Here is a 25,758-nt window from a genome sequence, read left to right on the forward strand (position 1 = left end):
TGGAATGAAGCCACATTTCCCCTGAGTCGGGGTAGGGGAGGTTCTCCCAGCATCCTGGAATCACACACCTTCCACATACTTATACAGAGTCTGACTGGAACCATCAATGACTAGATCAACTGTCATTTTTCTTGGGCCTTTGCCAGGCTGCAGCAACACAATGCCTTTCTGTGAAGCGTATTCAGTAAAAGGCAAGAAAGGGCAAGGAGGGTAAAGTGCTGGCATTACTGGTCAGCACAGGAGCCCAAGACCACCACTCGGCCATTGCTCGGGAACACAGTGCCCCCTCGTGGCTCCTCCTATACCAGAGTGAGGAGCTGGAAGTGGGACCGGCTGTCCAAGTTTCCAGATTAATTGCCTCCTCCGAACTTCTATTGCTATTTGAGGACCCTGGGTTCATTTTTATCCAGGACACACCTTTCTTTTCCCAGAGAGAGAAATGACATCATGCCAGCCATTAAACCTCCGCATCAAAATCTTCAGACCCCCCTCACCACCAAGAAAAATCCAAGTATCACTACTGGTTTTCTCTTCACTATGCTCTTAAAGCAGGTATTTTCTTTGCTTTCCGCAATTTAAACCAGGATGTGCGATTATGTTGCCGTGGAGTTGTTTGGGGTATCTTGTCGCCACAACACCGCTTTGAACTCCCCAACACGGAAGCCTTATCTTCAATTCCCACCGCTGCCCTCTCCCCTGTCCAGCAGCGCTCAAACCAGTTCCTAAAGACTGTCCGCCGGGGTGGGGGTGGGATGGGGAGATAAACAGTGAAGTAAGCAAATAAATAATTAGCAATGGTGATTGTTGCTGTGCTAAAGGAACGGCACGCTGGGAGGGGGAATTCCTGGGGGCGGGAAGTGAACCAGAACCTACTGCTGTATGGAGTTTTCAATGTGTGTGTGTGTAGCAGTCACGTTTGAAAAGCTTAAATGATACAGTACTGGAAAAGCTCCCCGTGGCCCAGGAATAAATGGAACAATGTTAATAACAATGTTAACTTCCATGTATTGTAAACTTAAACTGGGTAAGAATGCGTGCTAGGTGCTATCGCTCTATCTACCAAACTATAATCGACTCTAACTGCAAACTGCTGGGAGATAAACATCACTACACCCACTTCGCAGGTGAGGAAAGGAAACGAAGCGGTGCTCCCGAGGCTGGTGCGTAAACAAGCCTCGCGCTCCGACCTCCAGAAGGCCAGCCCTTTCTTTCAGGGGCTCCGACCCTCTCTCTGAAGGTCTGTACTGGCCTCCAGTTGGGCTTGCAAGGGAACACATATTTGTCCAGTGTCTACTGTATACCAGGGAGCGCATTTTAAAAGCCGTGAGACTAAAAGATAAACAGGTTACAGTCTCGTCGTCCAGGGGGGAGCTCTCAAAAGAGTGAGAAAGCCAGCCAGGTAAACAGATAAATCCCAGAACAGCCTGGGGCGGGCTGCGAGGGGGTCTGCACAGGGGCCCGGGGAGCCCGGCGGAGAGCCACGGCGGCGGTTTCGCAGGACCCGGCGTGGGAGGCGGCTGGGAGCTGCGCCTCCAAACGCCCACGCGGGCCGCCCCCGGATGTCACTCGCGTTCTCGCATCCTGTCATTTCCAGCTGCCGGCTAGGAAGGGAAGGAATGGGTCTAATCCCGTCCTGAAAAGGAGGGGCAGGCTTCGGGACAGGGGGTGCAGATCCCTCGTGAGAAGCCCGCAAACAAAAGTCGCACCTCACACTTGGAGGGGGTCGCACGGACAGGGCCTGGCTCTCCGGAGCCCCGCACCCAACTGACGCGCCCCGCCAGTTCACCCACTCGGGGCCCCGCACGGCCGTCGGGGCGCCCCGAAGCAGGCGAACCCTGAGGACCTGACCATCCCTCCCCTTCAGCGGCCCTCACCCTCCGACCTACCGCGGAGCCGGGGACAGGGGGTCGGCTGCGTCCCCCACAGCCCGTAGCCCCTCCCAGCCCCTCCTTTCGCGGGGGGCTTCGCCGTCCGCATCCCGTCCCTCCCGGCGACAACCAACTGCCCTGTCCGGGGAGGGCGGAGGCAGGAGGAGGAGCGGGAGGGGAGGGGAGGAGGGAGTGGGGAGGGGAGGGAGGAAGGCGAGAGAAAGGGAGCTGCTTGGATCCGGACTTCCCAGAGCCTGCCTGGAGCGCGCACTCAGCGGCTCTCGGGTCCCTGCGTCCCAGCGTCCCAGCCGCGGCCCGCTCCCCGCCGCCCCGCTCCTCCTCCTCCTCCTCCTCCTCCTCCCTGGGCGCCCCTCGCCCCCGCCTTTCAGTAGCTGCTAGGCTCGGGCTGCGGCCCCCCCCCAGCCCCTACTCGGCCACCTCCCCAACTCTCGGGGGTCCCTCCTGGAACGCGCGTCCTCGCCCCATCCTTTCTTCCTTCCTTCCCTCGCGCCCGCCCTCGCTCTCCAGGTCTCCCGCCCGGGTCCCGGTGGCCTCGGTCCCCGCTCGGTCAGCCGGCGCCTCGCCCTGCCCGGAGTCCCCCGCGCACTTCCTGAGGCGCCCGCCGCCGCTGCCCGGCACAGCCCGCCGCGCCCGGGGAAGGGAAGAGTGGGCGAGCGCCCCGCGCCCAGCCTGCCCGGCGAGGGAGCACCGGGAAGATGAACAACGGCGTCAAAGCCGAGAAGGAGAACACCGCGAGCGAGGCCAACCTTCAGGAGGAAGAGGTACGGAGGGGCTCGGGGCGACCCGGGGCGCCGGCCGCGCGGGCTTCCTCCCCCGTGCGGGAGCGGCCGGCGGGCCGGGGTGGGGAGCGGCCCCGGACCGTGGCCCCGGGAGGGTGTATCCGCGAAGAGTGTGTTGTTGTGGGTGCGTGCCTCCCATTGCGTAACTTTGCGGACTTTTCGGAGACTTTTCGGAAGCATAACGCTCAGCTTTGTTTCCCCGAGATTTTTAAAAGCGGAATCGAAAACTGACTCCGGAGTGACCTCAGGTCCCGGGGACGCGGAGGGTCAGGACCCAGCCCTGCGTGCGGCGCGGGGAGCGGCGGGGTGCGCGGCGGTGGGGGGTGCGTGTGTGTGCGGTTTAAGGAAGAACTCGGGGAAAGTTCGTCTTCAGAGATACCTTCTGCGCCCTGCCCCCTCCCTCTCAGCGCTGAAAGTTCTGGGTGAAATATCTTTCCAGCGGAGGCATTTTGGATTAATAGATAACTCCTGAGCCACATTCTTCTCTGATGAGTCAGAGACCCCGAACCTGGGCTGATTAGGTTTTTGTAAATTTAGGGCGACGCGGCGCCGAGGAGTAGGGGGGCAAAAAAAGCTTAAAAGTTTACAATTCACCAAGTGCTCATCGAAGCTATTTTAAATAGGACTCTGACTTCTGAGCCTAAATTTCTTGTGGTGGGTCCCTAATAACGATGAAAAGGTTGCGGCTGCGCAGCGCTTCTTTGATAGAAAATTCAGTAAGGGTGGGAGGGGACTCCGGAACACAGGTTTCAGAATCGTGTCAATATACTTGTGGTATCGTATGGGATGCTTCTGTTCCTGCAGGTACAGTATCGGGGGTCCAAGAAGCAATACGTTTCGCCTACTTTTTAAGAGCCCACCTACTTGAGTTCGTAAACATTCTAAAAAGAACTTTAGAGTGCGTGTAGATGCAAGCAAGTATGTATCTAGATAGGACCTATAAAGCATTCTTACAGGTATTCATCCTAATAGATAAGGTTAACAGAAAGGTAAACTGATGCTAAACTTCTAAAGCCTTTAGGGTGTTAAGATTACTAGTACTGAGATATTGTGTTGTGTGTAATCTAAAATTCTGATAGTGAAGTCAAACTTTGTGGAGGATTTAATAAATGCCTATAAGCCATCCGCACATTGTCCACTTGTAAAATGGGCATATTTAAATGGGGAAGCTAGAGGAGAGACCTCTAAGAGTATGCAAAATTAGCACCAGATTTGAATCTTAACACAATTGTATGGTAGTGTGACCTAAGTGAATTGCTGCAAGCCAAAACTTGCCTTCTCACTGGAGGAAATTGCCTATTTGATTATAAACTGTTAATTTGAAAAGTGTTGTTTACATTCTTGTGTTTAACTACAAGTGAAGGAATAGTAAAGACATTTTCTTTTTCAAAGAGATGAAGGTTCACATTTCAAGTTCCACTTTTTCTTGAACCTTACTGGTTGCTTTGCTATTTATTTTCCCTACCTTTGAAGTAAAATTTAAGAAACGGTGAAAAGTTTGCCTTGTTTTGGAATTGCTACATTTAACTAATTCACCTAACACATCACTGTAATACTTGCTTTAGAAACCTTTCTATTTCAATTGGGTTGGCAGTCTGTTTACTTCTAAGGGTGGGACTATATTGTATGAAACCATCTTTCTGTGTGTTCACCCAATTGAGAAAACTTGTAAATGGAAAAAAGTTAAATCAGGCAAACCAATTTTTTTTCTTTTTTTTTTCTTTTGGTGTAGGTAGCAAAAGAGGTTTGTGTATTCCCAATCATAACCTACTTGACAAAGTTAAATAGAGAAAAGTCACATTTTTCTGCTTGACCTTTCTCAGTCTAACGGCTGACAGTACTTGAGGTGTTGTACCTGTGAGGTTGTGTCCAATTAGAATCACAGGCGATCACAGTACAGTCACTGCCTTTTCCCTGTCCTGTTGCCTTGACTGTTCCCATTCAGGTGGGAATGGCATGTGACTCAAGGAAGTGTTCGTAGTCTTAGCAAGGTATTGGTTATTTTTAAAATAAGAGGACAGTTAGGAAGATTTCAGAATCCAAGTTGAACAAGAGGTGAAGAGAGAGGGTTTATAATGTTAAAATTTCAGGAAAAGTGAGTAAGTTGGCCTGAATGATCCAGGTAATTTTGCCCTAATTCCCTGGTTTGGGTTTATGTTTTGATTTGGAAAAACTCCTAACCTCTTTTGTCTAACCCTGAAAGCCACAAGTAAAATAAATACGGTTTTTAGTGAGTCCCATTAATGTGCTCAGCATTATACAAAACCACCACCCTGGATCCTTTTCCCGCCCACCCAGCGATCAGCAATTTGTCCTCAAAACCCTTTGAAAGTCTTAGCTGAGGACTCCAGTAAACAGCACACACAAACAAAATGTATATACACATAATGGCAAGAGTGGAAAAAAAATGTGTCTTGTAGTTTCTGGTGGTGATTGAACTGATGGGGAAAAGAGTCCAATCATCAAGAGAAAATAGTTTATTTCATAGATCATCAGGGTAATTTACTCTCTCTGAGCCACATTATAGAATCCAAGTAATTTTTTTCCCTATTTTTAAAATAAGTTTCTTTTATCTTCCTGGACATTTTATCCCAGCTTCTAAAGCTTACACTGAAGTAACTGCTACAAAAACACTTACTTGGTTACAACTGTATAGATTGAGCAGTCTAGGACTTAGGAGAATTTTCTGCAGCTCTTTAAGTTTGGAAGTTTTTTAGAACTTGGACAGGACAGACTTCTGTTTTGGGTAATATTTAAAACTTTGAGAAAAAAATAATTTTAAGATTTGACTAGCCAACTGTGTAAGAGATAACACATCTGGCTTTCTGACTAGTATGCTATACATGTGTATTGCTGTGCAAGTTGTTCCTATCAAGGAAAACCGGTTGTCAAAATCTTTCTGGGACCTGAGAGTTATAAGGCTTATGTAGAGGGTATTAGATTATTTCTTACATCTTTATGCAATTAACAAAATGATTCCTAGAATTTGCCTCTAATTTTAGACTAGGCAGTATTCTCTGAAACACCTTTGGTAGTTTACACTTTATTAATATATTAGTAATGATTAAACTTATCAGTTGTTTGAAATTTGAGCTCTTTTAAAATCTAGTAGTAGGTAGAAATAATGTCTTTTTGGTCATTGAATTTTCAAAATAGGAATTTCTTTTTGGGAAATAAGCTAAATATATAATTTGGTTTTATTTTTACTTTCATTTTATCTGTGTCATTGGGTACTTTTTAGGCTGATTACAGATTATTTCTTAAAGTGTTTTATTATGTTGAGGTGCTGGTGTTAGAGTAATTTCTCCCTAAATTGCGTTGACTGAATTTTCTTGTACTTAAATCTAAAAAAGCAAAGAACTTGGCAGTGTTGGAATGTTGATCAAAAAGATGTTTGGCAGATGTTGGGCAGAAATCACGTAGTAAGGTCAGTTTTTCAGAAATTAATACAAATCTTTACCTCACATTCCTTGTTTTAAAGTGGTTAGTAATTTTGCCAAAATATCAGGGTCATGAAGAAAATTGTTTCTTATAATTGGCACAGAGAAAGGGTACCATGTCAATTTGGTGTGGCAACCTCAGGTTTTCATTGAGTGTTAAGATTCATCTATATGATGACTTGGGAAAAGTACATAATGGTTTCATACAATTTAACCAAGCCTGGGGTTTCTGTTACTCCAAATCAGATCTAATACAATAAACTTATACTCAGTCATAGGATAGATTTGGCGACAAGAGTGTTGGATGAAAATGTGGTGACTTCATAGTAAAATGCTGCTGCAAGACCCCTGCCAACATGGCACGCACCTTTGTTATTTTCCCAATAACAAGAGTTATTGGTGGTTTTTCCCTGATAAACCCTTATGTTCATGTTCAGGCTTCTTTGTTTCCAATGGCATTTGTTTATTGGATAGATGGTTTGGCTAGGACAAAGGGGATCAGTGATGGGCTGGGGAAGAAAAAAATATTTTGGGGACTTAAACCAACAGAAATGTATTTCCTCCCAGTTCTGGAGGTCAGAAATCTTAGAAGCAATGTGTCTGCATTGCGGCACTCCCTTCTGAAGGCTACCTGGGAGAATCTGATTTTGTCTCTTCCTGCTTCTGACTACATTTTAATTGAGGGGATAATCCTCAATGTTATAACAGTAAGTGAAAAGAAAAGATTTTTAATGTCTATACCATGTGATGCCAGTTCTTTAAAAAATACGTATGTAAAATCAAATACTAATAAAAATGATCAGATTGGTGGATTATAGATCATTTTTATTTACTTTCTGATGTTTTTCTGTGCTTTCTGGATTTTCTAAAATGAACACGTGAACAAAAATAACATCTTTTGCTTTGTAGATGTCATTAAATTTCTTTGCCGTATCTGTAGGTGTCACGAAACCACTGGGCTGGTTACATTCTGTTTTGTTCACAAGCGTGGCTGCAGGAATCCGACCTCTTCTGTTCTCCTAGCCTTTCTTCATGTTTCTCACTTACTCCTTTATCCTGGCTCATTTTCGTGGTGTTGAGCAGCTCTCTTTGTTCTAATCTGTTTTCTCAATCCATCCCTACACCCTATTGCAGTGCAGTGTCCTCTGACTCCCTCAGCCTCAACTCCTTCAGCGACGCTCTGTTCTCCACACAATAAGATCCAAACTTGACAAAATTGCCTTAACGTGCTCTGCAAACCACTGGCTTCACCCACAGTTTCCCTCTTGATTTTGCCTGAATTGCTTTCAAGTTTCAGCCTTTATTTTTGCAGGATCCCATCACCCAATCCCAAAGAGATGCTTTTCCGCAGAATTCCAGTTATCTCTTTAGCTTTCTGTTATCTTCGTTTAACTCCTGAATCATTACCTTCTTCTCTTAGTTTTTTTTTTTTTAAAGATTAATGACATCACAGTATTCCCAACACTCATCACCTACCCATGGATAGTACCCTAGCACCAGCAAAGTACCACACAAAGTTGCAAGCTACACACACACACACACTCACTCACTCACTCACTCACTCACTCACATACACACTTCCTTATACATGCACAATTTATAAAATAGCCTTATCGGTAGGGTTGGTGATGATGACCTTGCATAGGTAAGCTGTTAAAAAGCAGCCACTGTTTATGATGGAGACCCCTTGCCCACAGGGGATTTAGAGGTCATGGATGGATCAGCTGGGAAATTCACTTCCTCCACCTGCCATGAATAGCCTTAGTTTGAGTTCACAGGTGAGCATGCCTGGTCCATCCAGCAGCCCCTGCCCGTGTGGGCTGCTCATTCCCAGGTGCATTTGGGTTTTTAGAATCTGTGGACCTCTCTTTGATCTTTGGACATGGGCTTCTCCAAGCCTGGGTGGAAGAGCACAGGGCTCCCTGAGATCCCAAACAAGCCTGCCCTGTGTGACAGCCACTTTGGAATGTTTGTGTTCAGTTTCACTTGGCACCTTAATGTCTGCCTGGGGATAGGAGAAAGGGAATGCAGATGTTCCTCTTGAACAGTGCTTGCTTTGGTCAAAGAAAAAACTTAGGAAGGAATGAGGGGAATGAACCTTAATAATAGCTGTAGCAAAAGTGTCTGCATGGCTCAGGGGGCTTGAGGCCATGCAGGACGGACCGGATATTTAAATTGATGCTATGTCAGTATCAGAATACCGTCCCTGATGGGGATGAGTTTATTTGATGGCTGGGGCTAACTTGGGTATGACTCTTTAATGTGTATTGGAAGACTGTTTGAAACAACCTCAGTGTATTGTGTGTGTTTGGGGTGGGGAGTGCTTGACTGTATATAAAACCAATACACATCTTTGAGTTTATCAGAATAAAGTTGCCCAGTTTGTCATGTTTACTGAAAGCAGAAACAAGAAAATACTAGAATATTTGATCCTATAAAGTTTTCAGAACTCTTTTTATCCATTCACCCACGAAATGGTTGTTAACTTTTGAATATTTACTATGTGTCAAGTAATGGCAAGCAATTGATGTGTATTGACATTGTTTCATCCTCACAAGTTGATCTGGGTACCGCCATGATGATGAACCTCATTTTATAGGGAGCCACTGAGAGGCTGAGTAGTGGGGGGCCTTGATGTGCAGATTCTGGGGGTGCCAAGGCCTCTGAGAGGTAATGCTCCCAGTTTAGGGGTGATTGCCCTGTGTAAACAGACAGGCGTAATAAAGCACCATGTTACAGCAGAACACAGTCCACACTGCAAGGAGGAGAGGGTGAGGGAGCTGTGTCAAGGAGAGCTTTGACAAGAGGTGACAGTTGAGCTATGTCTCAGTTAAGATTCAGTCAGATGAGGAAAGGGTTGAGACAGTGGGAGAAAGATTGGCCTATGTATGAAAACACAGGGGCTTTTTAAAAGGAGCCTTTTTGGAGACAGCGAGCAAGGCCTGGCGGGAGAGGAAGGGAGAGAGTCAGGGGAGGCTTCAGAGGGGAGATGATGGAGGAGCTGTCCTTTCGTTCCCGGGAGTCAGACTTTATCTTATGATGGGATCTGGGCTGCTATGGAGTAGAGACCTGGCATTCTGGAACGTTCCAGTGGGAAAGGGGGTGCAGCAGGTTTTGGAGTGGCCACTGAACCAGAGACACGGAGGCGTTCAGGGACCTCAACAACTGTCAGATTCACAGAAGAGACCACGAGCTGCATCTGGGAAGCCTCTTGGGTTTCCCCAGTGGGCGACTAGCTAAGTAGTGGCTGTATTTGTAGAAATAGAAAATAGGGAGGCTGAGAGGGGAACAAAAGGAGGCAAGTAGGTGACGAAGATGTTGGTTTGGAGATGCAGAGGTCTGATTGTGAAAAGCGATTTTCAGAAGAGTTCAAGAACCTATGGCTGGTAACTGAACCGGTGGGCAATGTGAGTGCACGTGCCCAGAAAAATGGAGATGCCGGCACTGTTTTCTAGGCAGCCCGTGTGGGTAGGCAACAAAAGAGAAATGAATTTTACTTAAATCTTTATCTATGCAAAAAAGTGTTTGGGGAGAGGGGGAGAACTTGGGGAAAATTAAAGCAAAAATGTTAAAGCACCCTGTAATGTAGGAATATAAAAATGTATCACATATAGTCTGCCTAATTATCACCTAGTAGTGTTTGGTATACTGAAACCATTTGAAAGCCTGAAGAGGGAGGAGCTTAGAAAAACCTAGGTATCTATAGTATTTCTCTTACACTTTTTTTTTTGCTTTCATCCAGTCAATGGAAATTGTTCTCCTCTAAAATTTTTAGTTAACTCCCAGGCTTTCACAGTCCCTCCCTGCCCCCCCCCCCCAACACACACACACACACACAACACACACACACACCCTGTGCCTAGAAGGGAAGGTCAAGCTACCATAACATTTGTAGGTGGGCTTGGAACGTACAGGTGGACGGGTGGCTTGGAGAGTCTTGAGTTTTTTTCTAAGAAAAAAAATTTCCCCGAGTTGCTTTGTTCTTTTTTGACTTTATTTGGGGGGAGGAGGAGGTGAAATAGCAAAATGAGCCTTTGGCCAGAGACCTACGTCGTCTATTCTGTGGGTCACATTTTCAATGTGCTGCCTTTTCTGCTCTCGGCTAAGGGTCTGCTGGTGGAGAAAGAAAAAGGAGGGCCTGAGAATTGGAGACTGTTGTCTACATTTTGTGTTTCTCATAGGTTTTAACTCCACTGTAACCATTATGATGCATATTATGTAGAATAGTGGAGAAAAAGGAAATAGCAGTAATAAATGCCAATCACACCAGGAAGATGAGTTCGAAATTCCGGGCTGTAATACAGCACTGTTATACAAATGTAAATGCTGAGGGCCATAACCGTAGCCGCCTTGCTCCGTCCTCCCAGCCCCTTGGATTTGAGGAAGGTGCGAGAAACCTGGGTGTCTCAAAATTGGGGTGCATCTCACCAACCCTTGAAAACAAGTGGGAGGCCAGTTCCTACTTTGAATTAACCTCTATTTCTCATGAGTTGATTTTTAAATGACGTTCCTTTGCTCTTCCTGAATTATGTCACCAGGTAGGTATGCTGGCAGGTGGCCAACATTATTCTAAGAGAAATCTCAAAGATTAAAAAACAATGTTTTTCCTGGAACCCCCAGGATCCAGTTTTGTGAAAATCCCTCCTATGCCCACCTAGAGGATGGATGGTTGGGGCCTCAAGAGAGAAGGTCCCGCATAGAAAGTGCTATCTTATTACAGAAGTACCAGAATAAAGTGCTATCTTATTACAGAAGTACCAGAATTTCCTTTGTGCTTGCAGGGGAAGTGCTGCAACAGTGTAATTACTTTCCCCAGCATGTGTGATTTACAGGACTTAAAATGTGTGAGTTTCCAAAGAGGCATCTGTTTTTCAATACAGTGTCCCTCTAAGCCGGCAGGAAGTGTTTTGGGGTTGGGGGGAGGGACACACACACACACACACACACAGACACACACTCTCTCTCACACTCTCTTCCGTCTTGTGCCTGCCCAGGGATGCTGGGTGACAGAGGACTGAAAACATTGTTAATTGCTTCTCCCCGGGGCCTTGCTAATCAGTAGAAAGAACACAGAGCAGCCTGAGTCCAGCAGCCACTGCTAGGCCAAATCGTTGTGTTCCAATTCTGCCTTCTCCCCTCTCTACTTTTCGAAACCCAATTCCTCCTTTTCCAGGATCTTGAAACATTTTCCCATTAATGAGCAAAAGATTTGTTAGAGCCAACTAACGCCGAGACCATTTTTGTTGCTCAGATTTCCTTTTCAGTCCCATTTAATGTGTAAGAAAATTAATGGAAGGGAGAGTTGAAGATCAGGTACATATCCAAATACAATCAGACTTGTAAAAGCATTTGTGGATTTTTTTTTTGTACATTCATTCATGAAGCATTTACTGAAGAGTGTCTACTCTGTTTTAAACATGGCACTTTAACAAACCACATGAAGTGTTATCATCCCATGTTTAGGGATAAGAAAACTGAGGCTCTGAGATATTAAGTCACTTGTCTAAGGTCTTACAGCTGGTGGGTAGAAGCTTAGAATTTCTCCAGTGGTGCATGTGACCGGGCCCTGCTGGTCTCTGACCTCATCTCCCAGGAATCACAGGCTCCTTCATTACGCTTCAGCTGCTTGGGCCTTGTTTAGGTCCCTCCAACTTGCCAAACTTGTTTCAGCCTCCGGGCCTTTGTGCTGGCTGTTCCACCCTACACCCAGATGTTTACAGGGCGGCCTCTTCCTTGTCATTCATTCGGATCTCAGTTCAGATGTCACCCAGAGAGACCTTTGACCTCCAAATTTAAAGTGGCCCCACTTTCCAAACCACTATTACATCCCTCTTTCATGTTCCGGATAGTACTTCTTAGTCACTGACATTACCTGTGTACTTATTTGTCTTGCACTCCTGGAATGTGACTTCATGGCCCTTTAACCCCCAGTACCTGAAACTGCTCGATAATTATTTTTTTTTAAATAACTAGAATACAAACCAACCTGCCAAACCCAGGCCTGTACAATACACCACAGCATCATAAACCTTTTCCAGCAGTTTTTAGATTAAATTTTAATTAATGCCGCCTTCAAGGTGATCATTTCTGGATCCCCATCTCCACTTAATTACATCAGAAAGTATAATTATCACAGCTTTTAGGCCAGAAATTTGGGAGGGTAAGTAATAGATCCCTTGTGGAGGAAGGGGGCCGCTTAGGGGTTATGCACAGTTTTTCACACATCAAGGAATCTTCCTTCCCTTCGCTCAGTTAGGATGGAGACCTAGTACACAATTTCACGGCGCCAGGAGTGCACTGTGGGCCTGGAATGGGGTGATGAGTAAACGTAGGCAAGGTGACTTTGATTCCTGTTTTGCAGATGTGATTGCTGGGTTGCAAAGGGTTAATGTTAGTAACCCAGGTGGAATTGATTTGGAGGTAGACTTAGCACTCTCTGTCCTATGATTTAGTCTAGCCTCAAGCTCCACGTGTTTTCTCTCCCTCCGTTTGCCTACAAAGTAAAAAGGCACGTAGCTCAGGATAATGTAGGCTGTAGCCGGACAAATCCAGCCCTCAAGCACCTGTATGGGTAGCCAGGAGGGAGCGTCGCATCTGGGTTTTGTGAACTTTTATGGAGGCACCTCACAGCCACAGTGCACACCCACTGGGCCGGCCCACAGACTCAGGAGCCGTTGGTATTCGTTGTAAAGCAGAACGGGTGACGTTTCAGGATGAAAGAAATGTAAGTCTCTATCCCTTTGGTCATCGGACTGCCTGTTAGTGGAGCACACGGTTGCCCTCATGGAAACGCAGGCCATTGGATGAGCCTCATTTGTGGCATTCATGTCACAATACATGACCTTGAGCGAACTTTTTAAACCTCACGGTCATCCATTGTCTGAGAGTGTTAGAACCAATGGTACATGAATCCTTACATTAGTCCGTTCTTGACCATCAGTACTCTTCATTCGTTTTTTAAATTTTTTTCTTAAGATTCTCTCTCCTTTTCTCAGGGACTCAGGACAAGTCATTTCAGCTGTTTTATCTTTGACAAGGCAGTGAAGCCTCTGTTTCCTGAACTAAAATGTAGGGATTGGACAGACAAGGCCTGCTGTGCGTGAAAAGAAGTGTAACTTCATTCCCATTGCCCACTTATTCCACTTCCCGTTCCCCGAGGTGATTCTGGGCCGGCCAGCACCCACCTGGGCTGGAGGGATAGGCTGTTTGGAGGAGAATGGTGTGAAGCCTGAACTCTGTTTTGTTTTTTACTAAGTCAGTGCCTCTCCTTGAGAAATGGGTAGGAGTTTCTGGGTGTGTACTAATGGCCGGAAATGACCGTTGCTAAACAAAGGGATTCTTTAAGTCCCATCCTGCCTCGTTGTGTTTTGAGGAGGATTATGCAGAGAACCTGAGCTTGGAGATGAATCTCTGCTTTAGCCATTCTGATGGGGGAGGAGACGGAGAAGATTCCTTCCCTGCCTCTTCTCCCAAGGGCCCAAGTGCTGGGCGGTACCAACCGTGAGCACCAGGGAAGTTCTTCAGGAGGGTGTTAGCCCCAAGAAGGCAAGAAGGAACCAGGTTGGGCAGAATTATACCCACTGTGGCATTTAGCTTTAACCTTGGCTTTCAGCCTTCTCCTGAAAAACCCATCACCAGCAAAATGCAGAAATATGGAATGGAGGAAGGAGATGATTTTTGTATTACCTGTTTCTCCATAAGTAAAAAATGGGGCGTTGTGATTTGCTAATAAATACCCAATAAATAAATCAAAGATTTGAAAAACTGTGTTAACTACTGTCTTTATTTTTCTAAATCTCAACAGACAACCTGGATAGTAGGAGTGATTTCTGCCTCCTCCTGCTCTCCTAACTATGGGGGAGGGGGTGGGAGGAGGAGAAGTTTAATCATGTGGGATAGCTGGCCCAGATGAACTATGAACTGCCAGACCTCACCCCAACTTAGGGATAACGTCCTGTCTTCACTTGGAAGTGACTGGTCTCTGTATCTGTCTTTGTACAGCAGGATCCTGAGTTTATATTGCTAGGGAAGTAGCTGTCTTATCAAAATTACTTTGCCTTTACAAATTCTTGCTGACTTGCCCCAAAGAACTACTCTTCTGGGCGCACCCCCCCCTTCCCCCGCCCCCCTTCCAGGAATATAAATCTTCCAACTAATAATTAGAAATACACATTTTGTTGAAAAGGGTTTTGTGGTTTACCTACGTTTTCAGAACACTTGAAAAGACAGACATCGTCTCAAAGAAAACAGATGACTGATTACACCACTGTTTTTAGGCTTTACATTTTAGAAAGGCCTGCTGATGTATCTGGTGGATACTGTGTGTTGGGGGTAAAGAAGTCGGTTTGCTTACGTCACAGCACCAGCTACTGAACAGAGGAAAATTAAAGCTGATGTCCAGATCCCAGCATGTGCATTAAATGTCCTGGCAGACTGTACTTTAAATATGCCTTATTGTTTAAAAGAGATGTGATCATTGATAATTTCAAGGTGTCCAGGGAAAAATTATTCTCATTGAAAATTCCAGTGTCTGACGTGTTGGTAGATTTTCTCATTTTCATGCCACATAAATTTTTGAGAAAGGTTACTGTTGTCGTGTTATTAATTTACAGATATTGAAATAGACATTGATTTAGATTTGTTTGGAGGCTTATATATAGTGTACATTTGGCAAATGTTTTTCATTTAGGGTATTAGTTGTTTCCCAGTTATTATCTATGTAACACCACTTGTATTTTTATAAGGAAAATAAGACACGAGTGATAAGCTCAACATTAAGCTGCTTAGAACTGTGCAAAACATGGCACTAAAATGCTTTGCATTGATGACCATTTCTGCCTCAGCCTTACAAGCATTCCCAATTGTCATGTCTTCTGTAGGTTCGCTTGTGGTTTTGATGGGTTTAGGAATGGAGCGTGTCTGGTTTTATTGGGTGGAAGAGCAGCTTTTGCCTGTAGCTCTTCACATTCGTGCAACTGCTGGTAAACCCTGAATCCCAGTGAAAATGTCGTGATCAGAAATGTTTGTCCCTTCTCTCCGTGTTCTTGGATCAAAGGGAAGCATCTTGCCCTTTGCAAGACCCGCATCTGTTGCCATTTGGTCATAGTGCACCCAACCTACTGACTGCCCTATCTTCAAAACAAAAAACAAGTCAGTGGGGAGGGAGCAAGGCCTCAAAAGTGCTTGTGGGGCTTGGCCTATTATGAGTTTCTGGTTTTGGCAAATATACTTGGAGAAGTTTTAACCATTAACTGTCTCTTCCTCTCCCTTTCAAAATACCCGAAAGGCCTTTCATCCACCTAAAAATGGCTATTTCCATTGTTGTAAATCATGGGTCATGATTACACAGAGAAATCCTCCTGGTGTGAGCTCATCCTCAAGTTAACTACAAAGGGTTGTTTTTCCTTATTCACTGAGGAGGTCAGTCCAGGCGTAACTTGGGTGCCGCTCAGTGCAGGAGACCTGGACATAGAAATCCAGCTGTTTGACCTGGTTCCCCCCACTCACTCCAGTGCTCTCCGAAATCTCTCCGCAAACCTAATGAGCATTATGTTTTCCAAATTGAATATGCAATCATGTTGCTTGGGAAGCCTGCCATAAATGCCTCACCTTCCTCCCTACCCCTAGTGGATGAATTTGCAGTCATATGAATGAGGAAACTTCTCATACAGAGATGGGATAGAGAACTGTTGTGAGGTCCTGAGGTGGTTTCCCTTTACCTGAAGCTCTGGGATAGTCACACAGTACTTGGTGGTGGTTGTCACTGGGCATTGCCCGCTCCTGTAGCAGGGGCTGCAGCAGAGACTCCGAGTGCAGCAGAGTTGAGCTCTTGGGAGGTTTTTGCATATTTTATATCCTGTTTTGCACTTAATTCTGTGGGTCATTTCTCCCAGTTCCTCAGAGGAAGGGTAGTAATGTATTCTATTTTAGAGATTAAAAGAAAATAATAAACCCGTTGGATTTTTAATTTATTTGTTTTTTAGGATTGAGACTACCAAAATTCCCAAGCCATCTGTTTACCTAATTGGATTACATCGTGCCCAAGTTTCTTTTCACTTTTTTTGTGTGTTTTTTCCCCCCCCCAAAACAAATCTTTTTTTTTTTCCTTTTTGGCAAATAAGTCCACCTATATTAATTCTCCTCCCCCCTCCTCCCCCTCCCCCCAGAAAATAGAGGTAAACAAAAAATATACAATCGACAATGCCTTTCTTCACAGCTAGAGTTAACACTGGTGTGTATCTTTTTAAAGTCCTTTTCTCTGTGTACATACACACACAAACACCCACCCCTCTATTTTAACAAAGACAAGCTCGGCTCGTACTAGGATGTTTACATTTGACTTTTTTTTCGGTTGACAATGTTATGAGCATCTTTGCGTGACAGTGGAGATTATTGGTTGTGTAGCTTGTTTTCAGCTTTGTGATATAAACAGTGCCTGTACATCCTTCTAGCTAAATCCGTGTGTGCACCGTAGTGATTTCCTCAGCTTAAACTTTTAGAAGTGGAATTTCTGGGTCAAAGGGCGTACATTCTTTCTTAAGGCAGAAGCTGTTTATTGCCACATCTTCTGTAGAGGCGCTGTACTAACTTAACTCCCACCAGCAGTTTCAGCAGGCCCGTTTTCCTAGATCCCCTGACACTGCAGTTTAAAAAATATTTCAAGGGTTGCTCTTCACTGTGGAGTTGTTCCCATTTGTATGCTATCTGTGGTTCAGAATTAATATCCCAGTCTGATCTGGACAACATCTGGATCTTACATGTTGACTTTTTAAAAATCCCATTTGAAGACATTGACCAATTGTTTCAGGTACTGCTTGCTGTAGGTACCAGATGTTTAGCGGGTAATTTCTGGAGATGTCATTCCTGAGTTTATGGAACATGAAAGTGTTGATTTTGTGATCTTGTACATTAAGTCCTTGATAGATAATGCTGGCTATAAATGTCACGACTGGCGATGACCAGTACCTTGGGTGTTCTGTGTGCATGTACATGTCATCGAAGGCAGTTCCAGCATTTGTCAGGGGAGATAACAACACGAACTGTATTGTCAGATTCAGTCCCATTTCACAGGTGTTACATTGTGGGAACGTGTCAGAACTGCTGGGTATGTCCTTGCCTCTCCACTTTTCTGGTCGCTGGTTGGTTTGCTCTTGAGATGAGGGTAGAGACACTCTTAGACACGTGGGTCAGTTTGACGTAAGTTTTGGTGGACAGCTAGCCAGTTACATCCCTGGAAGGAACTTTTACGGATACAGTTTAAACAAAGGTGTGGACCCTGCGGTGCAATACCAGTGAAAATGTTCCTTCTCCTCCCCAGTAAATGGAGGAAGAGAGCTGGAGCTCCAGTCTAGGAGCTGCCAAAAGTATTCTTGCGTCTGAACAGCAGACCATTGGGGCGTTCTCATCCTCCCCCAAGGGGCGTTTTCACTGTGGATGCCCACAACATACCAAGAGCCAAAGACTGTCTGAGGAGTGGAGCTAAGGTCTCCCCATGTGGGCAGGGCAATCACCATTAACCCCAGCCCTCAAGGCCTCCTTAATTGTTAACAGAACATTCCTGCAGAGCACACACCCTCCACAAAGCCTACACACATGTTCTGAGAGTGTGACTCTAGGAAGTGAGCAGATGTAATAGAAAACTCAGTCTTGACTCATCCTGACTGTTGCATATGAGTGGAATTTGCATCTCATTTAGTGTGTAACAAGGTAAATTTCCACTGAGGTCGTGAAATAATATGGAATTTATATGCACACTAGTGGCCTGGTGCACAAATTTGTGCAAATTGAAAGGAAATTAATTAGAAGAAATATTTTAATATCGCTATTCACCCTTTATAATAGAAGTGTCAATGAAATTCACAATTGACAATGACAGATCGAAAAACATGTGTGTGATTGGCACCAGCAAGAGCTTTATGTGTATCGCGCATGAGTGAGTCAACTTAGCCTTTTATATATATAGAATAAACTTGCTTAATTAGACTTGCTTTTTGATTTAGCTAAACTTTTTCCAGCCCAGTGAAGCACCCCAACTTCTCTTTCAGGTAATTTTTAGCAACACAGCAGTAAATATCAACACAAAGCAGATTATTACTATAGATCGATCACTCAGGGAGAACAAAGGTGAAATATTTAACTGTAATATTTGACTATATTCTGCACAGTGAGAAAACCTTAAGTCATTTTCAAGGTCCACCATTTCTTACTTTTCCGTTGGGTCAAGTTTCTAAGCTTTCTAAATGTCCGTTTTCCAGCTAATGAAAAGAAAATAGGATTCCACTGAGTTTCCTACCCAGGACTTATGTGAGGATCAAATGAGATGAGGCACAGGAAAATGCTTCACAGACATTTGGTTAAAGTGTAAAATGTTTCCATCTGGCTATGAAGCAAATTGTGTTCCTGTGCTGAAGAAACTCTAAGGAGGCTAGTCGCTAGGGAAGAGGAAGCTGGCCGTTGCTACGTGACATCATTACCCGGCACCCACAGCAACTGTTTCTGGGCTGGGCTGGGCTGTGAGCCGCATTTTGTGCCATGGGGTCTCAGCAGCATCGGCTCCGATTTGGTGGGGTGTTGCTCGAGGGTGGTGGCGGGGCCTGTGTTCCTGTGGGCACCAGGTCCGCGGTGCTGTTTCTCTGTAAATGGCCAGTGCACGTCACGGCAGCTCCTGCGATGAGCGTCTGCCCCCTGATGGTCAGTGCACGTCATAACTACTGGTCGGACGGTCGGACACTTAACATATGAGCCTTTTATATATATAGATAGCTCTTTTCTCAAAGGAACTGGAAGCTCTTTTGCAAATAAAATGAAAACATGCCTTCTTTTCTTTAGTCTTAGATTCCAGTTGAGAGATGGCCAAGGAGTGGGTGAAGAGAACATTGATTAGTGGGGAAGAGGTAGATGCCCTTGGGGTACAGTCATTGGTCCTTACTGAAGGTGAGCTGTAAGCCAGCTGTTGTCTTGGCCATTCATCGGGGATGTGGAAGTGTGTACAGAGAAGCAGTTTTCCTGCCTAGTTGGAAGGACCCAGTCAACACAGAAAACAGTGGGGAAGCGATCTGAGTTCCTGTGTAAATGGACAGTGTTGTGTACTATAGACAGGGCTTAGACATCCACAGAGGGAGGTCATTGTGGATGAGAGTGAACAGGCTCTTTGGAAGAAAGAGATGGGCCTTCACTGGTAAGGTTTAAATACTTGTAGGTTGAAAGAATGGGCACTGTGGTAGGAGCGTGTCACCGTCACGTTTAGAGATAGGAATGGTTGTGGCATATTTGCGTGGCAGGGAGAGCCTTATTTGGCTGTTAATTTTTAATGAATGACAATGGTAAAGGTTTGAGGATATTTTAAAGAATTTTATTTGTCAGTTGTCATTGGTGACAGTTGTACAACCTGCAGAACTCAATGTCAACATGTTAAGCCTTTTGCCTGTTTTGTTTTTTTGTCTTTTTTTAAAGCTAGGCTTGCGAGCACAAGCTGTTTGGATTAGCATGCTGGAGTCCAGAAAGCATTTCCCTCTTTGACTATTTCCCCTTCACTTCCTTGACGAAGCCATGACTGCATTTGTTTCTTTGTGTCTTCATTCTGCCTATTCAGAATAGCATGGCTGTTATCAGTCATGGTGACTCTTAGCCTTAGAAACGAAATACATAATTCCTAGGTGATATAGTCATCTCACGGATATTAAGTTCCTACTGTATTTAGGCTCTGGCGATACAGTGGGCAGCAAGTAGACATTGTCCTTGACCTTCCTGGAACTTACAGTGCAGTAAGGAAGTGTATAATAAATAAAAGCACAAGTAAATATAGACGTACAAACTGATAAGTGCTCTGAAGGAAGGGCATAGTCGGTGTGAGACTGTAATTGATGGGCTTAAAAGGGGACCTTGTTTACTTTGTTCCAGTCACTGTTCACATCAGTTTATGTATGTTAACTCTTAGTCCTCATTATACTGTCACACTAAGTGCTGACCCATTATTCCTAATGTACAGGTGAGGAACTCAGGCTCAGAGAGTTGAATAACTTGCTCTAGGCCACAGCTAATAAACGGCAAACCCTGGATTTGAACCTGAGCAGTTAGTTCAAAATCTGACGTCTTACGCTAAACCTCACTGCCCGTCTGGAGTGCTCTTTCTACAGAGTTTATTCCAAGGAGATCAAGAGGTCTCTTGAGCTTAGTACCTCTTAGGATGCTGCCTTCATAGAGAGAGGAATTTGAGATATGGGACCTGCCTAAGCCCTCAGTGATCAGTAATGTGGCAATTTCTTTTCAAGGAGGTGAGTCACCCAGTTATATATAGCGTGTCTACTTTCAGAAAACCTGGGTGGCCTTTGACTTCTTGCCACAGTCTAGCCTTTCCCGTCTTTTCCATCTCACCTGTCTGGACTCTGTATTAGACCTTCAGAGCCTCCATTGACTTTTACTCACCCTTAGTCCATTCAATACTAATGGCGAATTCCTCTTCCAAAGGTGTTGGTTGGGGGCTCCTTGATCAAAGGATCTGATGTGTAGGAAAGTGCTCTGAAGATTGAGAGCACTGTCCACCACGTTTTTGTGGAGCAATTGGAGGGTAAGATCCAGATTCATTCGCTGAATGTAAAGCTCCGCAGGGTCCAGCCCTTCCCTGCATTTCCAAGCTTCGTGTCTGCTGTCTGCCCCTGGCACTCTCTCTCTTTAACCTGCAACCCAACAGCTAGTCTGTGAGGGGACCCCGTTCTTTTGTTAATAACAATTTCATTTTATTGAGGTATAATTCACCCTTAGATAAGGTACCTTAACATCCACCCTTCTAAAGTGTACACTTCATTACTCAAATATTAGAACATTTTTGTTAACCCCCCCCAAAAAAACCAGCAACACTTGTGCTCATTGTATACACATACCACCTATAATGTTACAATGTGCTGGGCACATAGTAGGCAGTTTAGGGCAAATCAGTGAACAAAGCTAAGCACCTTGCCTTTGTGGGGACTTCAGGTTCTAGCAGAACTTATTTTCTGAGTGACTTAAAAAATTATGTGTGTGTGTGTGTGTCTGTGTCTGTATGTATCTGCTACTCTTATATTTCCAGCATCTGGCCATATGTCATGCAGTGTAGAGTCTCAGCAAACATTATTTGATAACTATTACATTGAAATTTTCTTAATTTAAAAAAAAATTAATGAGGTTACTTAATCCTCTACAAACTGAATAGGTTGCTGTCTTATTTCTTACTGACACTATAATCACAGTTGCTGAATTAATTCGTGAAGGTAAAAGGATGGATACTAAGCCTCCTTGGAAACAGAAACCAGCTCGGGGAGAGCAAGTCCCACCTCCTGCTGAGTGCCGCGCTTTACCCCAGGCCCTCACCTGCATCTTGCCCCTTTCCTAGGCCGTTCGAGTTGGAGTCCTAATACTTCTAAGGGTTGGAATCTTGGGTGGAGTCTTCTTCACTTACTGTCAAAGCTGAGACATTTTCCTCCTCCTCCCTATTTGTTAGTAGGAAAGCGTTTACTCAGTTCCTGACAAAACTGAAGTGAGCCTGGCCCCGAACCAGGCCCCCCAGGGAAGCTGCCAGCACCTTGCCATAATTAACGGTAATTAGTCGGGTATCTTTCTTCCTCCCTCTCTCTGAGGATTAATGAGTTAATATTTGTAGAGGCCGCTGGAAATGTTAAGTGCTTAGTGTTGCTCTTATCTTCCCTCGGAGCAGAGTTGCCTTATAAGGCTGTCCACTGGGGTCCAGGGCCTTCTGCTGGGGAGCTGGGCCAGCGGGGAGGCTGATGGCTATGGCAGTCCATGACAGTGTTCCCAGAATGGGCTCAGATTTCCTATTTTAATGCTGGTGATGCCACTTTTTTGCTAATTGTTAGTGTCATCTCACAAGTACTTTGCCCTCAGCTTTATTACGTCTATATTTAGCACCCATCTCTGATTCTTTTTCTCTGAAAACCAAGTATGGTAAAATCCATTTGCACGAAATATTCCAGCCAAAGTTAAGTTTTTAACTTTTCTTTTCTTGGAAAGGTAGGCAACTTATCCCAAAATTATTTTGAAGTACATCCATCCTTTTTAAAATGCTGTATTTAAACAAGAAATAGCAGATACAACATTTCAGTAATGCTCCATATTTTTATTTATGTATTGTTATTATTATTACTAGAGGCCCAGTGCATGAAATTTGTGCGGGGGGGGGTGGGTCCCTCAGCCCGGCCTAAACCCTCTCCAATCCAGGACCCCTTGGGGGATGTCCGACTGCCTCTCGCAATCAGGGACTGCTGGCTCCTAACCACTCACCTGCCTGCCTGCCTGATCACCCCTAACTGCTCCCCTACTGGCCTGATAGCCCCTAACCGCCTCAGCTTCGCCCCGCACCTAGAACCTAGGATTCCCTCCTCTGGCCAGTCACCGGGACCCGGGCTTCTTTCCCTCTGGCCAGCTGCAGGCACCCAGGACACGGGCCGGCTTTGCTCGGGCTGGCCATAGCCACGGGATTGTGAGCGGGCGGCTTTGCCTGGGCCGCAGCTGCAGGTGCCCAGGACCACGGGGCGGGCAGCTTGTCCCTCTCCTGGGTTGCAGCCACAGGCGCTGGTGTCTAGGACTGCAGGGCAGGTGGCTTGTCCCTTTTCCGGGCCACAGGCGCAGGCACTAGCGCCTGGGACCGTGGAGCAGGTGGTTTGTTCCTCCCCCGGGCTGCAGCCTGGCTGGTCCCCATTCCTCTCTTGCGAGCTCATTTGTGCCTGGCTGGTTCCCATTCCTCTCCCAGTGTGGAGTGTCTGAGTAGTTCCAGTGTGAGGGCGTGATGATCATTTGCATATTAGCTCTTTATTATATAGGATTATTCGGTCAGTTCTCACCCGAGATACTTTTTTCCCATTGATTTTCAGAGAGAGTGGAAGGGAGGGAGGGGGAGAGAAAGAGAGAGAGAAAAACATTGATGTGTCTCTTTCACAACTATTGGTTGCCTCCTGCATGTGCTCCTACCGGGTCCTGGGATCAAACCTGCAAATAGGTACATGCCCTTGACCGGGAATTGAACCTGAGACCCTTCAGTCTGTGGGCTGACACTCTAACCACTGTACCACACCGACCAGGGCTCATGCTCCATATTTTTTAATCAATGAATGAAAATGCCCAAATATTTAACATAGATTACTGCAAAAGTTTGCTCACTTTCCTTCAACAAAACAGACACTGCTGCCCTAGCCAGTTTGGCTCAGTGAATAGAGCGTCAGCCTGCGGACTGAAGGGTCCCAGGTTCGAATCCAGTCTAGGGAACGTGCCTAGGTTGTGGGCTTGATCCCCAGTAGGCAGCCAATCAATGATTCTCTCTCATCATTGATGTTTCTCTCTCTCCCTCTCCCTTCCTCTGTGAAATCAATAAAAATATATATTTTTTTAAAAGACACTGCTTTTCAATACATAGTATGTAAATATGGAAATGTACATATTTGAAAACTAGTTTTAAAGACTTTCTCTACTGCACTGGTTGTCCGGGTAATGACATAAAGATTTATGCTGTCATAGGTTTCACTTGAGCTGGAAGCGGTCTACAAAGTGCTTTTGTACCACCTCCCCCCCCCCCCCTGCTTTAGCAGTGAGGCAGCTAAAGGTCAGGATGGGGTCTGCAGCCTGGTCCCTATTTAGAGTAGGCTGCATCGTTCTAATTGACCCCATGTCTGTCTGGAAGAAGAGCCGTCATCTCTTTCTGGATCCCTTAATGTCAAATAAAATCATCTCTGCATTTTGAGTTTGTTAATTTAAAAAGTGGAGAGAATGATAGCTCCTGAACCTGCTCCGAGGAGGGTGCTGTGAGGGTGGATGGTGTACACTATGTCAAAATGGCTTTTTGGGTCGAGAGAGGGGTAGAAGGTTAGACTATTATGTCTTATATCCTTGTTGAACTCTCGAAGCATCTTGGTCATATTTCCCCTTTTTTAGTATCATCAGAACAAAGGGTATTGAGTCGTTAGTTACTATCCATGCTGGCTCAGTGGGCCACTGTCATTTTCATTAATGATACATTTCTGCTTGCCAGGGCAAGTACCTTATAAGTAAACATAAATCCTATTTAGAGGCAATGAACAAATATTTTTGATGAGCCTTGGACCTCCTGTGTCTGCTTGAATGTTTATAGGCAACCTCTTGTTTATAGGAAATGGTTCAGAGTTTGGGAACTTTGGCCTTAGTAGTGGTGGGAAGTGGGACAAAGCGGGCAGGTCTGTTACTGGTTAGCTCATTTGATTCGAACAGTTATGCAGATGAACCCAAGGTCACTGGACCATCTGCGTGCAGGCCAGCCAGCTCAGCTCTGCTGGGATTCCAGACCTTGGCCGGGAGGCTGGGCAATGTGTGTCACTGGTCACCAAGCTGGAGCAGAAAGATCACCAGACCCAGAAAATGAACTCAAAACACATGCCTATGGATAGTAGACTATTTGTGGCTCTTTAATGCATGGGGATATCATAAGAAATTCTGCATAGTTTTCTTTATATTTTTTTCTTTTTTTTTTTCTTTCCATTGAGGATCCTAGGAAAATATAGAAAAGTAATAAGGTAAGAAACAGAAACCTTTTGCTATCCCACTACTGACAGGTTTTGCATTTGGGATTTTTCCATTCTTGACATTCCCGTTCCCTGGATTCCATGATGCCATGGACTTTCCCCCCTCCTTGTCCCCACATTCTCCTTTACATGTGTTGTCCTTGGGTCCTTAATTGATAGTAATCCCTGCACCTTCATTTCTCATTATCCTGTGGATGATGTTTTTTGTCCCAGACTTCTGTTCTGAGCTCCAGATTCAAATGTCCAGGTGTCCACACCACCTCAGTTGGCTGTCTCCCATACGCCTTAAATGTAACACACCCAGATGATTTTATTATCCTTAGGCCTGCCCCCTCCCTCTATGTCCCCCCACCTCTGAGTCACCCTTCCTCCAGGTACCCAACTCTTCCCTCTCCCTCCCTTACTCCACTGTGAAATCCAACAAGTTATCCTCCCCCATCTCTCTCAAATCTGTTGACTTGGGTCCATCTTCCCTGCTGCTGCCCTAGTTCAGGCCACCATCGAAGCTTTCTGCATTGCACGAGCTTGGAAACACCTTTCTGTCTCAAGCCTGGCCTCCCCACAGCTCGTGTTCCTCGGGCCAGCCAGGGTAACCTTTCAAAGAATGGAAATAGGCTGTCACTCTCCTGTTTATGAAAACCTTAGACTATGTCCCTCTGCCAGGTGGCCTCATCCGTGACACTTTCTCCTGCAAACTCTCTGCCATTCACTTCTCTAATAATGTGCTGTCTCATTCATTTATTCCGTAAGCATTTTTATTGATTAACGATGCCAAACACTAGGTTTTGGGAACACACTTCAAGGAAACGGGAAGGGGTCAAGACAGACCTGGGAGTGGGCTTGGCCTGGAGGCTGTAATGGCTCTGTCTTTGTGCAAACCTGGGCTGGGACCGTGTAGTTAACTGCTTGGTGTGTTGGATGGCAGAGCGAGTGCTAGCACAGTGCTTGGCGTGTGGAAATTGTGCAGCGTTTCAGCTTGTTTCTCTGCTGGACTTTGAAGGATGGCTCTTGGGAAGAATTTTGTGGGAAGCACATTGCCCAGAAGGGAGGACATCTGATTTCTTCATCTAAAATAAGTGCTTCTGAGGTTTGTCAGTTTGGCTTTGTG

General features: G+C 45.3%; 1 protein-coding gene across 3 annotated transcripts in view; it reads left to right on the plus strand.

Moving 5' to 3' along the window:
* Positions 1–2,102: 2,102 nt before the first annotated feature.
* RBPMS (RNA binding protein, mRNA processing factor) overlaps positions 2,103–25,758 on the plus strand; it is a 171,206-nt gene continuing 147,550 nt past the window's right edge. For all 3 annotated transcript variants that reach the window (XR_002828600.1, XR_001347653.2, XM_006086180.3), the window contains exon 1: positions 2,103–2,650. Coding sequence is in view for 1 of the 3 variants with exons in the window: in XM_006086180.3 (XP_006086242.1) it covers positions 2,585–2,650 (66 nt within the window). In the remaining 2 variants the exon portion in view is untranslated. The remainder of the gene's footprint in view (positions 2,651–25,758) is intronic.

This window comes from Myotis lucifugus, unplaced genomic scaffold (genome assembly GCF_000147115.1).
Source record: "Myotis lucifugus unplaced genomic scaffold, Myoluc2.0 scaffold_26, whole genome shotgun sequence".
Lineage (NCBI taxonomy): Eukaryota > Metazoa > Chordata > Mammalia > Chiroptera > Vespertilionidae > Myotis > Myotis lucifugus.